Source organism: Lissotriton helveticus, chromosome 11 (genome assembly GCF_964261635.1).
Source record: "Lissotriton helveticus chromosome 11, aLisHel1.1, whole genome shotgun sequence".
Taxonomy (NCBI): domain Eukaryota; kingdom Metazoa; phylum Chordata; class Amphibia; order Caudata; family Salamandridae; genus Lissotriton; species Lissotriton helveticus.
In genome coordinates this window covers 123000612-123023019 of record NC_136072.1, presented here as the reverse complement: position 1 = coordinate 123023019, position 22408 = coordinate 123000612, and the positions used below count along the sequence as shown (strand labels likewise).

Sequence of the window (22408 nt, the reverse complement as noted above, 5' to 3'; positions counted from 1 at the left end):
CCTTTTTAATTGTTGCTTTAGTCGCTCAAGAAGTCCACTGTAGGTGGGAATGTGAAATAGAGTATTCATGTTCTATCAGAGTACATAAAACATGAAATCTAAAACAAATTCCGTGCAATTTCCATTTATTTCAGTTTTAATTGTAAAGCATCAACAGCACAGGTTATGTGGATAGTTTCCATAAACCTGTACATCAACATTTAAAAAGACGAGGTTCTTTCTTCGGTGTGCAGCTTAAATATGGTAAAACAAGGAATATTACAGAGTAAAATTAACAAAACAAGACAATTTAAAATACATTCCATCCTTTTTACTAGTCAGATGTAATCTGTCACATGTTTACAATGATTATTTTTAATTTAGCAATATTACCAAACACAAAAGTGCAGATCGTTCATAATAATTACATTTTCTACATTTCACAATCATAAATTTAGCTGCACATAGTGAGCTAATTCAGAAGGGAGCTCATAAAAAGTTGCATAATATTTAGGACACCACAACCAGTCCCTTTCATAGAAATCAAATGGCTTTCCAGTTTAATACATTCACTGTGACCACAGAACAAGTTGCATCTCATGTACTTAGTGGTGAAAGCTATATATTGAAAGGAATCTATTTTATGCAGTTTTGTCATGAACCTCCAATAAATGCACATTTATAAAATTGGCGGCCATACAAAAGAAAACTTTCAATGGGGTTTGTTACTCACATATCAAATATACCACAGTACTATATCAGAATATGATATGATAAAATTATTGCATAATGAAGACTACGTAAGAGTCTTTCTGATCTACTGTTTGAAGTAACACAAAGAAGATAATCATACAGTTCCTAACTATGTTATTCAATACTGTAGTGAGAGCATAAATAAGGTGTTATCCTTGTCTATATGCCGTCACTTGAAAAGTAAATGAATAGCTCACTTTTCAAAAGAACATGGAAAGATTGTGTGGTTCAGGATTACAACAGTAAAATCCATTAATGCTGATGACAGCCATCCCTTTGAAGTATACAAGCATTGTGCTCAACACTAATGGCACAGACAGAAAATGGAAAGAACAAAATGATAGAAACAAATAGGGAGAAAAAATCATATTAGTTGAATAAAGAACCTGACATTGAAAGAGGGCAATTGTGATCTTGTGGTTTTCACACCTAATCACTTGCAAATCAATATCAACATTTACTGTTAGGGCTGATCCACGAGCCAAGGCACAAAGTGAACGATATAAACTGGAAATTCAATCGGGTAGAGAATATAAAATAGTCCATAACATGAACTTTTGCTAGAAATCTATGGTAAAAAAAATATTTTGAAAGGTGAACTTTCAAGTTAGCTAGATGCGCTGTACATTGATTTTATTTTTTTTAAAGTAGAATGTAAACATGTTTTGCAATATTAATTTCCCTTTTTCTCTTGCCATTGAAGTAGTTCACAGGGAACGGTCTGAACTTTCCAAAACCGGGGTGCAACCCTTTAAATTACAAGAAAGAGCACTAGTGGCAGACTTTGGAATCTGCACAGGTTCCATAAATATTTCATTGACAGTTATCATGAAAAAGAAATGGGTAGTGTAGAAAAGGGCATCTGTATAATCAATAAATTAGGTATCATATTAACAATGTAACAAATATTTCTTTAAACCAGCAATTAAGGTTTCTTTTCAAACATAATATTAAAGTTCATCTGTGAGGCTTTTTCGATATAACCAGTTTTACAGATCACTTGTACTTCATTGCCCATAAAATACTGTTGTGAGCAGATATTGAATGAAAGCCGTGTGAACCCTGTTAGCAGGCGGGCGATTCCATTGTGGAAAGAGTCAAGATGCTTCTGTCATTGGTACAGAAGGGATCAGTGTCACTCCACGATCTACAGAAACAAAGAAAAAGTTTGACTGACCACAACCAAGACAGACAATGATAATGAATAAAGAAACATTTAAATTGTACATATAAAAACAGTCTTATATTTCAAATACATAATTTAGCTTAAATTGATCACACAGGAGATATAACAGATTTAATCAGCAAATATCACTAATAAATGTCGCCCCCCTCTGACTTTTGAAAACCCAATTTAAAATAAAAAAAAGTTAAGAAAAATGTTTGCTCTTTAACTCCCTAGAACACCAAGTAAATGGCAGCTAAAAGCTCATTCCTTCCATATGGTGAAGTCTGTAACTAGATACGCTTACACTTGGATCCATATGAAAATTAAACTCCTTGTATTTATTTAGCTTCTTAAGATATAGTTTCCAGGGCCATAGGTACCAGTTCCTATGCCCAAAGACAGAAGTGCCATAGAGAAGAAATGCCCCCTAGGAGACTTAGGAGGTTCTGTTTCTTTCAGCAGCAAACTACCCTTCCATCTTTAAAACATCAACACCCTAAAACCAAATAACGAGGAGGTTTGGGTAAGTCCCGTTAGACATTGGTTCATTTGGGTCATTTTCGGCAACTGCTTGATGAAAGTGTTGTGTTAAAATGGAAGAAACTGTCCACTGTCAGGTGTACTCAAGGAAACCTGTTATCTCCCTGAAGCATCATAAACACAAACAAAACAAGACATTTGAGGCTCCGAAATCAGAATACAGAGTTGAACAGTTAAGAGGCAATTTTATCAATTCCATTTAATAAAAGGCTCAACTTAATGATTTTTTCATGTATTTTTCAATTATATAGTACACGTTCTTATTTTTTTAAAATAGTTTTTATTGAAAGAAACAGACATACAGATAAATAACCAAACTTCACAAGGCAAAGAGATAATAATACATTGTCATGGGTCCGTGCGGGCAGAGCTCAAAGGGTAGACGAATACAATACAGTCGGATAGGACGGGGGTAGGGGCGGACAAGGAAACAAGCGACCTCAATACCAAAAGATAACGAGTGAATGCCAATTAGGGGGACAAAGACACATCAATGGTCACATCATGTGGGGGAGTGCATATATTACCACGATAAGCATTCCACTGGGACCAAATTCTACCCCATGTCTTGGGCCGTCCCCGGGAAAGGTACACAGTCTTCTCCCGGAACATGCACCAGTACATGTTGTCCTTCCACGTGGACAGGGCAGGTGGTCTATGCGAACCCCAGAGCTGGGCGATGTCCCTCTTCGCGACCATATTTCCAAGGGTCGCCCATATAATCTGAGCTGAGCTGTAGTCATTAGGCTCCCAAACATTCAACAAACAACGCCTGGCCTCAGGCAGCAGGGACACACCCGTGACACTTTTCATGACATCATGCACTCGAGACCAGAACCTGACCATCTCCGGGCATTCCCACAATATGTGGAGAAAGGAACCAGACATCCCACAGCCACGCTTACATAACCCATCCAAGGAAAAACCCATTCGAACCAGACAAGGCCCAGTGACATACACTCGGTGAAGTATCTTCAGTTGGACGAACCTCAAGCGAGCGGGAATGGCGACCTCCTTGGGCGAGGACAATGCAGATTGCCAGTCCTCATCGTCCAATTCAAGTCCGTCTGCACACCATGCGGCCCGGAGGCGGACCAGCAAGTAAGCTCTGTTATCAATGAGTTTCTTATAAATTAGGGAGATCGTGCTGTCGGGCACGTGACCATCCAAAATGTAGTCTTCCAAAGGGGAAAACTCAGGAATATCGGCACCCGCTGCAAACACAGACAACAGAGCTAGGCGGATCTGGGCATACCTAAAGAATTCATTGTCACCAAGCTCATACTCCACTCGCAGCACATCAAAGGACTTGACAGTACCCTTCGACCACAAATCGCCCACTCTGCTAATACCAATCATATCCCATTTATCAAAGCCTTTTGATTTCCACAGATGGCCCAAGCATTCCGAATCATACAAAGGGGTGGCCTGAGTAAATCTGCCACACCAGCCCAAGGCCGCATTTGCATCACGCCACACTCTCACAGCAATCTTGGTGGGACCGGTCAGAGCTCCGCGGAGACCACCAGAGTACAACGCTCTGTTAAAGGTCCCCCCTGGCAACAAAAATCTATCCATGGAGAACGCCGGGGCAGGGCCCGGTGCGTAGGTCGCATGATTAATTGCACTCAACTGAGATGCCCAATAGTAACGTCTGATGTCCGGGAGGGCTATACCGCCATCGTACCATGGAAGTGTGAGTTTAGAAAGGGCGATACGGGCACGCCCATCCCAGACCAGTTGTCTCTGTAGGCTCTCCACTTCACGAAAATAGCCCGAGGCAATCGGGTCAAAGGAATTCTGAAGTGCGTACAAAAATCGGGGCAGAGACATCATTTTGAAACGCGCCGCTCTACCGAGGGGCGACAGCGGCAACCTACGCCAGCGAGCGACATCAAGCTTGAGCCGCTGAAGGGGGGTAATTAAGCTCATAACGCCTGGAGGGGTCCAAGGAAACATAAATCCCCAAGTACTTGAAACCGGTCACCGTCACTGGAATCGGAAATCTTCGCGGCAGTGGAGGGAGATCTCCAGCCAAAACGTAGACGCAGGATTTAGCCCAATTAATAACAAGACCGGAGTTCTTACCGAAGGAAGTAAGAACATCGAAAAGCACATTAAGGGAGGTGAGATATAGGAGGATGTCGTCCGCATATAGCGAGACTCGATCCTCAAAATCAGGGGACCATCGGATGCCCCGCATAGAAGGTTCCCAACGGAGCCACTCCGCCAACGGTTCGAGAGCGAGAGCAAAAAGCAAAGGGGACAGCGGACAGCCCTGTCGGGTGCCCCGTCCAAGCGCGAAAACGCAAGACACTAGTCCGTTAACAACTACCTGGGCCAGGGGACTCGCATAAAGAAGTTTCACCTAGGCTATGAAGCCCGGCCCAAACGCGAATTTCGAGGGGGCTGCCCAAAGATAGGGCCACTCGATGGTATCGAAAGCCATGGTACCGTCAAGAGAAGCCAAGATGGCCGGTTCAGTAAGCGTCTCAGCTCTCGTGAGAACCCCGTTGAGTCTACGCAGATTCAAAGCAGTGTTGCGGGTCGGGATAAAACCGGATTGCTCTGGATGGATCAGATCCCCGATCACAGCTACTAAGCGATTGGCCAGTAGTTTAGCCAAAATGTTGGGTTCGGCGTTGAGCAAAGAGATAGGTCGATAAGAAGTACAACGATCCCGAGGCTTACCCTCCTTGGGAATGATAACGATGGTAGCGAGTCGTTGGTCAGGGGGGAGGGAGCCGGACTGCAGGGCCTCGAGAAACATGTCTCGTAAATAGGGCGCCATTTTGTCGGGTCGCAGCTTGTACAGTTCAATGGACAGACCATTGGGGCCCAGCGCCTTACCTGAACGGAGGGAGCGGATAGCCACCGCGATTTCATCTACTGTAAGCGGAGCAACCATGAGGTCTCTATCAGAGTCAGAGAGGCGAGGCAGAGCAATATCTCGCAACAGCAAACGGGAGTCTTCCTCATCCCTGTCGCAAACGGAAGTGTACACAGTCTCGAAGTGATCCGCAAAACACTGAACGATCCCAACAGGGTCAGTGACACACTCACCATCAAGCCTCTCAATCACGGGGACCACACGTTTCACTCTCTCCTTCTTATCCAACCACACTAGCAATTTACCCGCTTTATCACCCACGTCATACAGTCGTCCCTGCTGCCCCCTGTACATCACTTTCGCAGCATCCGTTACAAGAGCCTTGTAGTCTGCTTGTTTCAAAGCAAGGGAGTGCAACTTGGCACTGGATACACCCAGCCGAAGATCGTCCTCCAGAACGGATATCTCGGATTCCAAGCGCACAACCTCCACATTGGCAGCCTTTTTAGCAGCGACAATCAAGGATAAGGACTGACCACGTGCAACAGTTTTAAATGCTTCCCACAACGAAACAGCAGAAGAAACAGACCCCACATTATCATCAAAATAATGCTCGATGGCTTTCACAAGGTCCGAGCGGGTCCTGGGGTTATGAAAGTACCACGGGTTAATAGGAGCCACTCTACCCTCATCGCCCGCCCCTACCTCATACCGGAGCCACAGGGGGGAGTGATCGGAAATACCCCTAGGGAGCTGACGAATTTCTCTGATGGAGGAGGACTGGACCGCTGGCATTAAGAAATAGCCCAATCTAGAAAGACTGCCGTGTGCCCCAGAGTGGAAAGTGTACTGCAACTGTGTAGGGTGTAGTAGCCTCCAGGCGTCGACAAGCCCGAAGGTCTCTAACAAATCACCCAACCACCTTTGCGCCCTGGGTAGATCTCTGGGAGGATGACGATCAGAGGTGCCGGAGACAACCGAATTCAGATCACCACCCAAGATCAGAAGCCGCTCAAGAAGATCCGATAGGACTCTACACAGATCAGCATAGGTTAAAGCCTGCAGACCCGGGGGGACATACACTGAAAATATGGACAAGGTCTTCCCCTCCCACCTGCCATTGAGCACCGCGTAGCGCCCCCAGTCGTCAAGTCTCACCTCGTCAACTGCGAAAGGGAGAGAGGACCGAATAAGAATACCAGCCCCCCTAGACCCAGAAGTAAACCCCGCGTGGGCCACCAACCGATAACCGCGCCTATTCAATGCCTGACAAGCGTTGCCGATTAAACGCGTCTCCTGTAGGAGGGCAATATCGGGGGAATGGCGCCTAAGGAATCGCAAAACGATACTTCTCTTAATCCTGTCCCCTAATCCATTGACATTCCCGGATAAAAGTCTCAACTCGCCGCCCCCCCATCCCCGAAAAGTAGAAAGAGCAGGACCCACATAGAACACCACGATCAATACAAATACGAAAAACAATACGATGCCCCGTGGATTAACAAAAACACACACCCCCCCACCCCCCAACTTAACCATGTTACTCCCCCCACCCTGCACCCCTGCGTAAGACTAATAAGCCACCCCAACTTGCAGTGCGCCTGTCGCCCCATTACTAAACTAAGCTACGCAAAGAACCCAGGAGGAGGAAGAGTCCCCATTCAACCCCGCCACCCCCAGGCTAATCTAGGCCTAACAAAGACCCAAGTCCAGACTCAGCTGATACAGCAAGAAAGTTCAGACGCGGGATCCACAAGTGAAGTCCTCATTCAGCCACACCACCGTCGGCGCCTCCAGGGTGCCCAGTATGTTAATTTCTCATAGGCAGGGAGTCGAGCCAGTCACTGACATTTTCAGGGCGATCAAAAAAGAATACACGTTCCCGATATTCATTCCGAAGCCTGGTAGGGAACAGCAAGGAGTACTTAAGACCCAAGTCTCGCAATCGCTTCTTAACCCCCTGAAATCCAAGTCTTTGCTTCTGGACAAGTGGCGAAAAGTCAGGATAAAAAGAAACGGAGGCATTTTCAAAGTACACTGGGCCCTTGTCCCGTGAGGCCTGTAGAACAGCGTCCCGGTCTCTGAAATGAAACAACCTGGCAATAATGGGCCTCGGGGGGGCACCCGGCTTAGCCTTCCCGCCGGGAACACGATGAGCACGCTCAACCGCGAAGAACTTGCTGAGTCCAGCGGGAGAAAGATGGTTGGCAATCAGGTACTCAACCAAGAGGTCAACCCCCATAGTCTCGGAATCCTCCGGGACACCAATAAGGCGCACATTGTTACGACAGGCCCTATTTTTGTAGTCCTCGAGACGACGAGCCATTTGGTCAAGCGAGGAACGCAGATTGCCGATCTCAGACTGGGCCTCCGTGACATCCGCAATAAGACTAGAAGTCTTAAGGCCCAGTGACTCGGCTCTTTCATTGGTCTTCGAAAGATCCGCTTTAATCAGCGTAATGTCGACGGCCACCGTGTCAATCTTAGAGGCTAAGGCCTCGTACTGCTGTCCCATAGAGGCCTGAATGTTGGCTATGGCTCCCATGACATCCTGCAAGGATGGGTCCGAGGACGCCGAGAAGAGGGTCTTAGAGGCATCCGAAGCACGGCCCGCAGCGCCGGGAGACCCCTTGACCTGCGAGTAGTGGTCCATGATATTAGTCAGGTTTTGGCCACCACGGAGAGGTGCCTTAGTCTTGCGCTTCTCAAGAGGCTGTCCGGTGGCCATTTTGGAAAAGGGACCCCGAAGGGGTCCTTGCGACCTGGTGAAAATGGCCGGGCCCAGAGTGTCCAGACAGTCCACAAGACCACTTCCGAGTATTGTAGGCACCAGAGGACCGAGTCGTAGGCAGGTAGTCGGGCCAGCACCAAGCAGAAAGGAGACAACAGGCCAGCCGGAGGCGGTGAGAGGCTTCACCCCCTGCCAATCAGAGCCGGGAGCAGAAATCGAAACCGAAAGTCAGGAGGGGTCGACCAGAAGGGGACCCTCGCAGCCGTTGTTGATCAACTACTCCACGGCCCGCTCAGCAACTGAGCCCCCGGTCCGCCTCGGGGTGGGTCTCAAAAAGTAGAGACGATGCAAAAGTGGACCCCAGCGTCCAAATTTGATTTTTCAAAGCGTTCGAAGATCAGCGAGGATATGCGAACAAAAGCCCATCCCCGAAATCAGGATGTTGCCAGGATATTCGTGAGGGGCGGCGAGGGTCCGGGGAGCTCTGTGCTCACGCGACCATCTTGGATGCCCGCGAAGCTCCTCCTCCTAGTACACGTTCTTAGTAGAATTAAAGTATCAAAACAAATCAATATAACTTTTGACCAGTTGTCACAGTTCTTGTTTAAACTGCAGATATTTGGAAGCACAATAGATAAAGATGTTGACCAATACAAGATTGCAGCAAGCACGTTTCACAGCTCTCAGGCTGCTTTTTCAAGGGCCAGTTGGTTAGTAGCAAACCGATTATAGGTATAGAAGTTTTAATTGGAGATTCTAATAAATGGGTTTAACTGTAGTCCTGCGATATGACCTTCAAAAGGACATCATTAACACAATTAAAAACCAGACACACAATTAAAAACCAGACACACAATACAGTCCCAGCAAAAGTTTCACTCTATTCCTTTCAGACATCCACGACTATCACATTTTTAAGTTCCTTTAGCAGCCAGATTGTGCATATAGGGACCATATCATGGGTCTCGCCCATCGAGTTATGTGATAAATCATATAATGTTTAATGAATTAATTCAGAAGATATTTACATTAGAGAGGGTGGTTCTATACAACTTTGGCTATGCCATCCCAATGCCTTGCTGCTGTGCAAAAAAAAATTATCAGTTTTTTTAAAGATTTTTGGGGGCTTAACCTTAAATTTAAGGATGTTGATTGTTGCCAATGGATTCTTTCTCAAACTCGCAATTTACTTCCTGAGGGTTTTCCAGTTGTGACTAGCTTCCTGTTATACCTTTGTTGGACCGGAAATTCACTAATAAGAATGATGTATGAAAGTAATGTCTGTGATCCTCACTGTATCTTAATCAATAGCCCATATTACCATCGAGAATCAGGATATGGTGACAGAATTTTGTTCTAAGTGTTGCTCAACAAGTGTTTGTGCTTTATTTTATTAAACCAATTATAATTTTTTTTATTAGGAGTAAGACAGACCCTGAACGTATACGTCTTTTAGGTATTACGTTATTATAGACTTCGATTGCACTTGCAAAATGACATTGGGATTCGGTTCAATGATCTGGGGTACTGAGCTCTTTCATTGCATACATCAATATAAAGATCCAGGCATTATGGACAAACGTGACACTAAATAAAGTCCAATAAATTATTGAAGATGTTTTAGCCATGTGCTGGTATTATGGTATTTTGAGTATTGATTCCTTTCTAAATTGCTTATTTGCAAGGCTCAGATCAGTTTAGTTCAACAGTGAACATCCACACTTATCACAAGATGCAGGTGAAATAATCACTAATTGATCAAAACAAAAGGCCTTTTGCACTCGAACAAATCCCTGAGTATACCGATTACCGGTTTATTTTTAAACAAAAAGAAGAATCACCATTGAGAAAGTTTTTAAGACCTGCACAGATTTTACATATGTTTTTATGTTTATCATCATAATGAAAATAGCAGTTATTTCAAAAGGCTTGCTTTGTTTCATGCCACAGGACAATTTTTGTCGGCTACTTCTCAGGTCTGTTGGACAAAGTGTTCTTCTGTAAACTAATAATGTAACTTGGCCATCTCAGGATGAGACTACTTTTTGTGTTCCAGGATGGTCTGTGGACCAAAACATCTAAACTGTGGGAGAAGAAATCTAAAAACCATGGTGGCTAAGAACACCGGGCCATAAATGCAGTGGTTGATGCCACTGCAAAACAACAGATACATGATTGGATATAATTCTAATCAGTTGTCTAAAGTGCTCCTCATCGCATCAATGCTGGGATGAGTGTCAGACTAGGAAATACTCCTGGAATAGCTGCACGGGAACAGAGATGCTGGATCCCAAATCCGCCCAAGGCAATGAACCAGAGCTCAAGTTAACAAGCCTCTAGCTAATTACCCCAATGGGAAGGGGGAAAGTGGATAAAATAACAAACAAGAAGAGACTCCCTTGGCTGGTTCCTCTCGTCAGTCCGCCCGCAGACCGCTACCATTTGGAGAAACACCTAAGGGAGAACAACACTATTAGTCTTCCCTATACTACTCTACTCTGCAGATGTATATATGTTAGCTTACTGTAACCTACCGTATTCTACCAAGAGAATTCCCTCTCTTCTTTCTTATTTCTTGTGTGTTACCACTGGCTGAAGACTTGTCTTTTGTAGACTCCTGTAAATCACAGTTACACAACTGCTTATCTTCGTCTATGTCCTTTCCTATTCTTTTCAGGTTAATTACTCTATTTATGTTACTCACGAGTTTATTTCTCACTATGTCTTCTTATTTATTGTGTGTTAGCACTGGCTGAAGACTTGTCTTGTAGTCTCCTGTAAATCACAATTACACAACTGGTTAATTTTACCTATGTCCTTTCCTATTTTTTTGGGTTAATTACTCTATTGATGTTACTCACTATTTATTGCCTCTGCTGTCTCTTCTCCTGTGTCTCTTATTAATTCTGTAGCCAACTTCTCTAGTAGGATGTTTTATTAATTATTCACTTCGTTCTTCTCTTTATTTTTCCTCTAGGAAGGTTTCTATGAACATGGACTGTAACCTTAACACAAGCAGACTTTTCAGTTCTTGACTCTGGTAAGTATTTGCTAATATTTCTTTTCTCAATGTCTTTAACATTAATTGAACTAGGCTTCTAGACACTTAGCTCTGAACTTGTCGTTTCCCTTCACAGGCGCTGCTCGTTGGTTTGCTGCTGTGGTGAACACGGGCGCTGGGAACAGGTGAGACGTAGTTCTCTGTATTGTTCAACTGTCGACCGTAGTCGCGCTGGAAGGCCCTTCCGACTTTGTCAGGTTGCACTTTATTTCTTCAAACGAACCTCGCTAAGATTCTCGAGGGTTGACACTTTTCTAGAATTGAAAACGCTAATACCTTCTCTGAAGCGTTTCTCGCTACGATAATTAATTTCCAATTTCTGTCACGAACTCCTAGGAAACTCGACTCCTCACGGCTAATACTCTGGTGAAGTGCGCAGATCTCATTAGGCGCGCGCATCACCTGGACTCAGCTGCCTCGGGGAACAATACACTAGACCGCCAACCCCTGCCCACAGGTGGCGGCCATCTTGGAATTCCGAAATCGTATTCTTTCGGACCAAGAACCTGCAGGCGGATAGGGTTTATGTAAAATCGATGCCAACCGCGATTCTAGGGTCCTGACAATGAGGAGACTGCATAGATTTATTTTTCAGCTTAAGCCTACAGGACACACGGTAACAGACCTTTCACAACCAAGTACGCATCATGCTTAGTTCGTCAAGCATATATATCTTTGAACAATGTTGGAATTATATTATTACCATATTAAGGATTATAAGCTCCACATTAAGAAACATTTATTTAATGTTTTTCAACTCGGCAGCAATGACATAATGGCACGATATACAACAGACTATGTCCTAATAGAAAATCAAATCTAATGGCTAGTCAAACCGCACAAACATATTTTATTGCTGTTCGGTTCTCAGCAAAGAACCACATCTTTATTTCCCTATTACGTTTTATGAAATAAATGTATTCTTTATGCTACGGTATAGACGGAGTATTTTGTTTTCCTTTACAACATACATATTTCTCTCTTTTGTGAGAGCCATATCCTTTACATTTCCTTTTCTTCCCTAGTATTCGGTTTAAACCTCTTGTGGCACAAATATTTTACCCATCCCAATCTTGCCATGTGTAGGACTTCATTTCAATACCATGCACCTGGGTAACTTCACATATCAATATGTATCCTTGAGCCATTCCATACAACTACAGTTCACTTGTCTTCCTGTCAGCAGTCATCAGCATAATGGTGTTTCAACAAGTGGACAGTCTACCTTGAGAAAATTGAAATTCTGGCTCAAAATTATCAGCCATGTTTGAATCACACCAATCTAATAAATGTTGTGGATGGGGTTTATGGCAGCTTAAAGATATTATATTGGACTGTGCTATTAAGCCACTCAGTTGCTTCATTTTATGGTTGATAGCACATCCGGTCTCCTCAGACTCTCACATCAGAAGCCAGTCTACATTTGGACTGTTCTGAATCTCCAGCCTGGCCTTAGAGAGAATTGGTGAGATTCTATCCCTTCTTTCATCCTCTTGTCAGACTATTTTCTCCTGCATTTTTGCCACTGTTCTCTGAAAAGACTTGGAGTGCTCCACCTATGAAGAACCATCTCTTACACAGGCTACTTTATCATGTTGGGCAAGGCAGGTGGTTAGACCAGAAGCATGTCTGGAAGAGGAAAACTATTTTTGATTCAATACTGATCATTTGATTGTAGCGCACATCAATTGGGAGGGCAGGAGTGCACACTGTGGCAATCTACTACTGGATGAAGTATGCCTACTTAGAAAATATTCAAGCAAATTCTAATGAGCTCCTGGGGGCTAATGCATGAATTACATATCCTGTAGCTCATGTGAAGAGATTTCACCAAAAAGTGAAACATTCTGATAAATTCTTTGAATTTATTCTAAAACAGAACCAGATTGTCATGTCAGTGAAGCTGGTACCTGTTTGATAGACCATTCAGGTGAAGTAAATAGCCTGCCCACTTCTGGTGAGATGGACATCCTACTGGCCAGACGCATCACCTTACTGGCTCCCCCTTTTCATGCTGAGCAGTTGTCTGGATTTGGGAAACCTCCTGGCTCCATTTTCCACCCAAAACCAGATGGCGCAGAGTTCCACCTCTTATTTGGAAGAGGTGGAACACTATACTTTTAACAGCATGGTTGGGACTACAGTACGATGAAAAATCACTTGGACAACATGCAAACTAAGTCATGCCCAAACCAAGATGGCCTCCATCGTACAGAAAAACGGCCATGATAGCAACCTCAAGCTATTATTAGTGTATGGCCCATGATCTATTGAGACTTCCAATGGTCAGGGCTTGTAGCAGGATTCTGTGCAACTAAGTAACCATCCCGGCTCGGCACTACTTCGTCCAGAAGGCTCTGCATTTAACAAATCTTGAAAAATCTCTTTACATTGCTCTTTGTTGGTGTTTTCTGAGAAGGAAAGCAGAATGAGGTCTATAAGGTTAACCGCATGCGTGCGGGCGGAATTCTGCCCGCACGCTGAGATTTTTTAAATCGCACTTTACGTGACGAGCTGGGCTCGTCATCCCTGGGCGGTAGGGAGGTGGTGGCAGCGTCCCCCGATCCGCTGTTGCAACAAAGGTAAAGCCTACTGACTGCTTGCTTGTCCTGACTGCGAGGGCTGCGAGGAGTTAGGAAAGAGAAAGATACGCGAGGCATTTTAACTGTGTATATCGTGTATTATTGTCAAATTTTATATTCAGTGGCATTGATTTTAAAAATATCACATTTGCTGCTCCAATTGCCTTAAAATTCCTAATACTCTCCCCCGCTTTTGCCTGGCTCGATTGTGAAGCCTGTCCGCCCCGGTCCGACTCGGCAATTATTGCCGTTGAGCGGAGGGCGGCCAGGTAAGAACCAGGCATCACTATTCCTACTGTCTACACTTCCGCTAGAGCGGAGGTCAGCGCTCTAGCTGTCTCTGCCCTCAGGGCTATTTAGATTGGCCAGAACCTGAAGCCGCTGCGGTAGGGAGGTGGTGGCAGCGTCCCCCGATCCGCTGTTGCAACAAAGGTAAAGCCTACTGACTGCTTGCTTGTCCTGACTGCGAGGGCTGCGAGGAGTTAGGAAAGAGAAAGATACGCGAGGCATTTTAACTGTGTATATCGTGTATTATTGTCAAATTTTATATTCAGTGGCATTGATTTTAAAAATATCACATTTGCTGCTCCAATTGCCTTAAAATTCCTAATACTCTCCCCCGCTTTTGCCTGGCTCGATTGTGAATCCTGTCCGCCCCGGTCCGACTCGGCAATTATTGCCGTTGAGCGGAGGGCGGCCAGGTAAGAACCAGGCATCACTATTCCTACTGTCTACACTTCCGCTAGAGCGGAGGTCAGCGCTCTAGCTGTCTCCGCCCTCAGGGCTATTTAGATTGGCCAGAACCTGAAGCCGCTGCGGTAGGGAGGTGGTGGCAGCGTCCCCCGATCCGCTGTTGCAACAAAGGTAAAGCCTACTGACTGCTTGCTTGTCCTGACTGCGAGGGCTGCGAGGAGTTAGGAAAGAGAAAGATACGCGAGGCATTTTAACTGTGTATATTGTGTATTATTGTCAAATTTTATATTCAGTGGCATTGATTTTAAAAATATCACATTTGCTGCTCCAATTGCCTTAAAATTCCTAATACTCTCCCCCGCTTTTGCCTGGCTCGATTGTGAAGCCTGTCCGCCCCGGTCCGACTCGGCAATTATTGCCGTTGAGCGGAGGGCGGCCAGGTAAGAACCAGGCATCACTATTCCTACTGTCTACACTTCCGCTAGAGTGGAGGTCAGCGCTCTAGCTGTCTCCGCCCTCAGGGCTATTTAGATTGGCCAGAACCTGAAGCCGCTGCGGTAGGGAGGTGGTGGCAGCGTCCCCCGATCCGCTGTTGCAACAAAGGTAAAGCCTACTGACTGCTTGCTTGTCCTGACTGCGAGGGCTGCGAGGAGTTAGGAAAGAGAAAGATACGCGAGGCATTTTAACTGTGTATATTGTGTATTATTGTCAAATTTTATATTCAGTGGCATTGATTTTAAAAATATCACATTTGCTGCTCCAATTGCCTTAAAATTCCTAATACTCTCCCCCGCTTTTGCCTGGCTCGATTGTGAAGCCTGTCCGCCCCGGTCCGACTCGGCAATTATTGCCGTTGAGCGGAGGGCGGCCAGGTAAGAACCAGGCATCACTATTCCTACTGTCTACACTTCCGCTAGAGTGGAGGTCAGCGCTCTAGCTGTCTCCGCCCTCAGGGCTATTTAGATTGGCCAGAACCTGAAGCCGCTGCGGTAGGGAGGTGGTGGCAGCGTCCCCCGATCCGCTGTTGCAACAAAGGTAAAGCCTACTGACTGCTTGCTTGTCCTGACTGCGAGGGCTGCGAGGAGTTAGGAAAGAGAAAGATACGCGAGGCATTTTAACTGTGTATATTGTGTATTATTGTCAAATTTTATATTCAGTGGCATTGATTTTAAAAATATCACATTTGCTGCTCCAATTGCCTTAAAATTCCTAATACTCTCCCCCGCTTTTGCCTGGCTCGATTGTGAAGCCTGTCCGCCCCGGTCCGACTCGGCAATTATTGCCGTTGAGCGGAGGGCGGCCAGGTAAGAACCAGGCATCACTATTCCTACTGTCTACACTTCCGCTAGAGCGGAGGTCAGCGCTCTAGCTGTCTCCGCCCTCAGGGCTATTTAGCAACGCCCTTCCTACAAGCGCGCAGCGGTTGCGCGCAGGGGGCGCCCTCGAGCGCGCCTAAGAAGCGCCGAAGAAAAGCCCGTCTGCACCCGTCCGCGACAGACCGGGACAAGGGACATGGCGCGGGTCTCTGGATCACAGAATACACAGGTTAGCCCCACTGTATGCTATTCCAGAGAAACGCTTCTCAGCTTAAATACGACTTCTGGCGAGACATGCTTACGAGATACGTGGCCTAACTTCGAAGGCCCTTTCTCCTGTGCTAGTTGCCAGTTTCAGGCTACAAACACTTGCCTAGTTAGAGATATCCCTGCTGATAGGGGCCTTATATCTGTAACGAAACATGTTGCTCGGACCCCTCCCCTACCTGGGTTTGTTAGGACAGACAATACTAATTATGCTGACAGGAAAGGACCTCCAGGACTTAAATGCTTTCTTTTGAATACACGTTCGCTACCCAAACACCATCAACAACTCTGGGACCTTATTAACTCTGATCTACCAGATATTTGTTTCTTTACTGAAACATGGTTAAAACCTCATACCATCCCCACAATCATGCTAGCGATTCCTGCTGGATATAAGATCTCACACCTAGATCGCCAGATTAAAATTGGAGGTGGTGTGGCTGTTGTCTATAAAGATAACCTAAAGGTTTCAGTACTTGATCAATATAGTAATGACCAGATGGAAATAATGATTTTTAGATTCTCCTCCTCCCCCAAATCTCGGTGGAAAGGGGCACTATTATATCGTCCCCCTGGCTCTTGTCTTGACTTTTCCTTAAATCTTATGGAACTACTGGCCCCACATTTTAGAGTCAATGAAGATTTTATTCTCCTTGGAGATTTTAATGTACATGTAGATGTTTTAAATAACCCCGATACCATATCCCTACTTGGTGATCTATCCAGTTTAAGGCTCAAAATTCAGAATAATGGCCCAACACATATGGGAGGCCACACATTGGATTTAATTTTTACCAACTGTCCTAAAATAATATGTGGCTCACCCACCTTTATTCATTGGTCAGATCACTATTTATTATCTTTTCAATTACTTGGCTCACACTCACGGTCCCAAAAACCCACCCCATCTATTTGGAAAAGGAAATGGCACAAAATTACTGTAGAAGCGTTCCAGCAAATATGGAATGAACCTATCTTTCTTGATGAGGATGATGTTGAAGTAGGATTAACCAAGTTTAATAAAGCACTTTTAGAGACCATCGATCAAATTGCTCCATTAGAATTACACAAACAACGTGCTAAGACAAAAACAGAAATATGGTACACAGAGGACTTAAGAACTGAAAAACAAAAATGTAGAAGCCTGGAGAAAAAATGGAGAAAAACTCACACTCCAATGAGTAAAACTCTTTATTTAGAAGCCCACTCCAACTACCTTAAAAACATAAAAAAAGCTCGGAGGCATAAACTTGACTCGCAAATTACAGAGGCTGGAAACTCCACTAGGGAACTTTTTAAAGTTCTACAATCCTTTGTTAGACCCACAGCATGCGAGAGTCCAGATGATTTTAATCAAAAGCTGTGTGATGAGATCTCGATGTTTTTTGAGGAAAAGATAGACCTAATCTATGAAAAAATCACTAGAACACCATATAATATAGATATGATAGACAGTCCCAGAGACGAATCTACCAATAATGGAACAAGCAGACCTATTTTGACCTCGATTCCAGAGATCAGTCTTACTGAAGTAGATACACTTCTTAATCTAATTAAATCTGGATCACCGACTGACTTAATACCAGCTAAAATGTTTGCTCCATTGGGCAGCATCCTGGCCCCTAGCCTTAGAGCACTAATCAATCTTTCGCTCAGAGAAGGAAGGATATCTAACAACTGGAAAAGGGCAGTTGTGAACCCAATACGCAAAAACACCGCGCTACCATGGTCAGACCTCAATAACCTGCGCCCCATATCCCTCCTATCCTTCATCAGTAAGATGACGGAGAGACACGTTAACACTCATCTCTCTAAATTCATCGAAGCGGCGGACGGTCTGGACCCTTCTCAATCTGGGTTCAGGCCAAATCATAGCACAGAATCAGCTCTCCTCTCCGTGACCAATACCATCCGAATGGCACAGGATAGAGGAGGCTCTGTGATTCTGGTGCTATTAGATTTGTCCGCCGCCTTCGACACGGTGTCGCATGACACCTTGATCAGTCGTCTGGAGGGAATAGGAGTGCGGGGAACTGCTCTATCATGGCTAAAAAGCTTTATTTCCAACCGATCCCAAAATGTTCGCTTGGGCTCCCACTATTCCATCTTCAGGGAGCTCACCAAGGGGGTGCCACAGGGCTCATGCCTAAGCCCCACATTATTTAATGTGTACGTGGCCCCCCTGGCGACAGTGGCAAGGAAATATGGGTTCACACCAATATCCTATGCTGATGACACCCAGCTGTTGTTCCCTTTCCAAAATATGAACCCTGCAGTAAGGAATTCCTTTGCTGCTGGAATGAGAGCAATAGCTGGATGGATGACCTCCAATTGCCTACAATGCAATGTGGGCAAGACGGAGGTCATGCTCTTTGGAAACGCCCCACTTCTTTGGTCTCCTGAGTGGTGGCCTCCAGAACTGGGTGCAGCTCCCTCCCCTAAGGAAAGTGTGAAAAATCTGGGTGTCAAGCTAGATCAATCATTGGTGCTAAAAGACCATGCCACACAGGTTACAGGAACCTGCATGAGAGTCATTGGCCTACTCAGAAGGGTATTTCCGTATTTAGCAGATTATCACCGGAGAACATTAGTGCAGACCTTAGTCATGAGTAGGCTTGACTACTGCAATGGATTGCTAATATCTGCTAATGTAGAACAACTGAAGAGGCTACAGGTTGTTCAAAACACCGCCGCTAGGTTGATCCTTAATGTTCCTGCTAGATCCCCTTCATATCCCTTACTGAGTAGGCTACACTGGCTCCCTGTGTGTCAGAGAGTACAATTTAAAATATGTTGTACAATCCACAAATGCTTGTACGGGACTGGTCCTAGGTATCTGACGGAAATCTTTCGACCTTATCAACCAGGAAGAACTCTGAGATCTGGAAATCAAGCTTTGCTTCAGATCCCTAGGATCAAAAAAGAAAGACAAGGAGGCCGAGCCCTTTCATTCAGAGGTCCTACTTTATGGAATTCATTACCCCTCTTTCTAAGACAAAACTCTAATCTTGTCACTTTTAGAAAATGCCTGAAGACGCACCTGTTTCCTACCCAGCAATCATAAATATGTCACACAAGCTCTCTGTCTTTGCCTACCTTTGAAACAACGCAGCGCGGAGATATCTCCTCGGAGATCGAATTCCTGCGCTATAAAAGAAACAAAATAAATAAATAAATAAAATCAGCGTGCGAGGAGGCTACCTGATGACGAGCCCAGCTCGTCATCAGCGTCGAAGGGGTTAAGAAGATAGGCAACTCATAACACATAAGTTAAAGAAGGAGATAAACTACAACACATCATCTTCAGAAAAAACAACTAACACAAATAGGTGCAGCAGCTCAAGGAGGAATTATTCCCCATCCAAAAATAAGGTAGATTGCTTTTCCAACTTGGAAACTCTCAGCATTCCTGTGCTTGAGCGAAGGGAAGGTCATCCTTATGGAAGAGGAAGCCGCACAAACATAATTGGGCCATGCTTCATCATCGGCAACCTCTACCCACCCTGGTAGGACAGCGCCACCAGGGCGGACTGGACCTTCTGTTTGACTCAGAGCAGGAGGGAGTTCTTAGATAAAAGACTACTGGACAGAGGCGGGATACAGATTTGTCAATGTAAAAATATCGAACAGTTCCCCAACAGGTAGCCTTTATTAAGTGGGGACCGCAAGTAAGGTTCTAAATGGGTGGATGATGAGGGGCAATGACTCACCCAATCTCAATAGCTAGGCCAACATGCTTCAATTCACGATTCGTAGGACTCTGCTAATGGTCCATATTCATTGAGACTGGGAGCCTACACAACCCTACTTGTTTAGGTAAACCATCTATCAAAATATGAACTTGCTTCCCTTTAATCTGTGGAAGATGTTCCCTCCCTGCTAGCCACTCAGCTCTCAAATTTAAAATCTGGATCACATCCTTCAGTGAGAGGACCACAAGGAGTTGAATATCAAGTCTTCCTGACATGCTCCTGAGGTCTCCAAAGGGGCATGTTTGACCAGGGTCACTTGTGGCCAGGATGATAAGATGTGTGCTACAAACAGAATATAAGAGGGGGTAAAAGAAGTGGAGACAGGGAAGTACACCAGATCTCTTAGGTGAATACAGAACAAAACCCACTGTTTAGACCAGGTGTAACAACCTCCCCTACAAACATGTGTGAGGAACTTGTTATATGTATTACACAATCAAACCCAGAAAGCGCACAATGGATCTATTGGAGTGGGGCTGGTTTTTCTGCAAACATAGTTACTATCAGCTGAGCATGGTTCATCCATTCTAGAGGCGGGAATGCCAGAAGCCTACATATTTTGAGCACTGCCCCAATAAACTGTTTGAGAGGGTTTCAACAAGGATTTCTTCTCGGACTGAAAAATCTAGATGGAGCAAAATGGTGATGGTAAAGCCAACTTTCTCTATGAGAGATCTGGAGAAGAGGCCTTCACTAGCCAGTTGCCAAGTTTCAGGTACAGGCAAATTCCCAGGTAATGGAAATGACTCACTAAAGCAACCATTCATTACTTTAATTAAGCGTGTGGGTGCAAAGACGAATGTGAAGGGACGAACTACGAACAAAAAGTTGTCATCTCTTTTTGCAAATCGCAGGCTATTGTAGTCCCTATTTGCAATCGGCATACATACGTATGTATCTTGGCAATCTAAAGATACTAGCCAAGCTTGTGACTAAAAAGTATGCAGAACAAGATGAGAACTGCAATGAATTTAAGAGTATTATGGAAGGCTTGCATGCGCACACACACACCAGCAATACCATTTGATATACTGGTAAACGTGCAGTGCTGCAGCAACCATGTGCTATCTGGTATTACATAAAACAAATACTGCATTTTATTTTCCGAATTCGCTGATGAGGCCCAAAACAACTGAAACCTGTCTGAGGTAGCTTGTGTTCCAGTTGAGAGAGGACATGATCTGTTATGTTACTCGTATTCGTAGAGCGCACATACAAGGGAACAGTTTCTTGGCGCTTTGGTAACAGAAGTAATGTGTGCAACTTAAGAGTGCCTAGTCATATGTTTATTTAAAGAGCCAAGTTTGCCTGAATCTTATGTAGCTGGGGGTGGCTCTTATCTCAGGGGGCAGGGCGTTGCAGATGCGGGGGACAAGACTGAAAATCTGATGCCTCACATTTTCTTCTTTTTTAATCTGGGGATGGTAAGTAGGTTCATGCGGCTTGATCTTAGATTTTGGTTGAAAATGTATTGTTGGATTCAGGCCGATATGAATGCTGGGTTTCTGCAATGAAGGGTTTAAAAATAATGCATCCCGCCTTGAAGACGGTCCTTTGTTCTATAGAAGGGATCGCCAACCTTTTCTGTAGTGACAGCCACTTCTGATCAGTGCAAATCATTGTGAGCTACAGAAGGCTAAGCAACTTGCGCATTGTTACCAGACCCCGCTCACGTCCAGCTTCATTGACTTTAAGCCTAATGTCCTTAGAGCCGGATACTATGGTTTGAACAAAATAATTTGAATAAGGGCACTATGACAAGACTGCCATGTGTGTCAATTAGAGTATGGTCTTTGAGGATGTATGAACATATGTGCGTATGAATGGAATGAATGTTTATGGGTGACTGAGATCCATTATATGTATTTGGGGCACGGGAATACCTTTTGTCGTATGTGGCACCGCTACATGTATAATATAAATATATAACCATTTTTTTTAAATGGGAGAAAGTGTTCTGCAAAAATGTTCATGATATGGAACATTTTTTTTTTCTTCACTTTAAATTTCTCCGACTTAAAATAATGGCTGTATTTTTCAGTTATAAATATGGCCCTGTGTCTACTAGTCACTGGGAGCAAGATGCCTTCTGTTTGTGAAGGCGACACTTTGAAATGGGAGAAAATGTAACAGAATAGTTAACTTAATCATTAAGGTAACTTTTAATTTTATACCATTTAAAAGCATTCAGAAATATTATTTTGTTTCCACACTCCAGTATTGAGTTGACAATGACTTATTTAAGAGTTAAATACCTCAGTCCTTCAGTTGTTCACCTCTGTGCCCAGGGTCATAAATCTTACTCCAGCACTGCTCATTATCAGGCCCTGCTATCTGCAGTCTGAAGATAATGTAAAATAATTACAGCCTTCCCTTAATTTGAAAAGGAAAATGCGACCCTGTGCTTATATAAAAATAAACGTAAGGCTATGAGCTACTCTGAAGGTGGCAATGAGCTACTGGTGGATCATGCCCGACTGGTTGTAGACACGGTACTATAGGAAGCCAGTGTAATTGCCTCATCAGAGGGGGGATGTGGCAGTATCTGGGCTGATGGAAGATTAATCTGGCTGGTTGGTTCTGGGCCAGATGGAGTCTGAGATTGAAGCCTTTGAGGAGACCAAAATAGAAGGCGTCAGCATAGTCAATTCTTGAAATGACGAAGGACAAGACAACTTGGACACATTTTCCTAACTCTTCGTAGCTGCAAGAAACATGAGAAAGTGACTGCTCCTA

At 44.5% G+C, this 22408-nt stretch overlaps 1 protein-coding gene across 1 annotated transcript in view; it reads right to left on the bottom strand.

Moving 5' to 3' along the window:
- Positions 1 to 295: 295 nt before the first annotated feature.
- Positions 296 to 22408, bottom strand: part of ATP11B (ATPase phospholipid transporting 11B (putative)) — a 602728-nt gene continuing 580615 nt past the window's right edge. Inside the window, exon 30 of the mRNA XM_078665453.1 lies at positions 296 to 1879. Within this exon, the coding sequence (XP_078521579.1) occupies positions 1798 to 1879 (82 nt within the window). The 3' untranslated portion in view covers positions 296 to 1797. The remainder of the gene's footprint in view (positions 1880 to 22408) is intronic.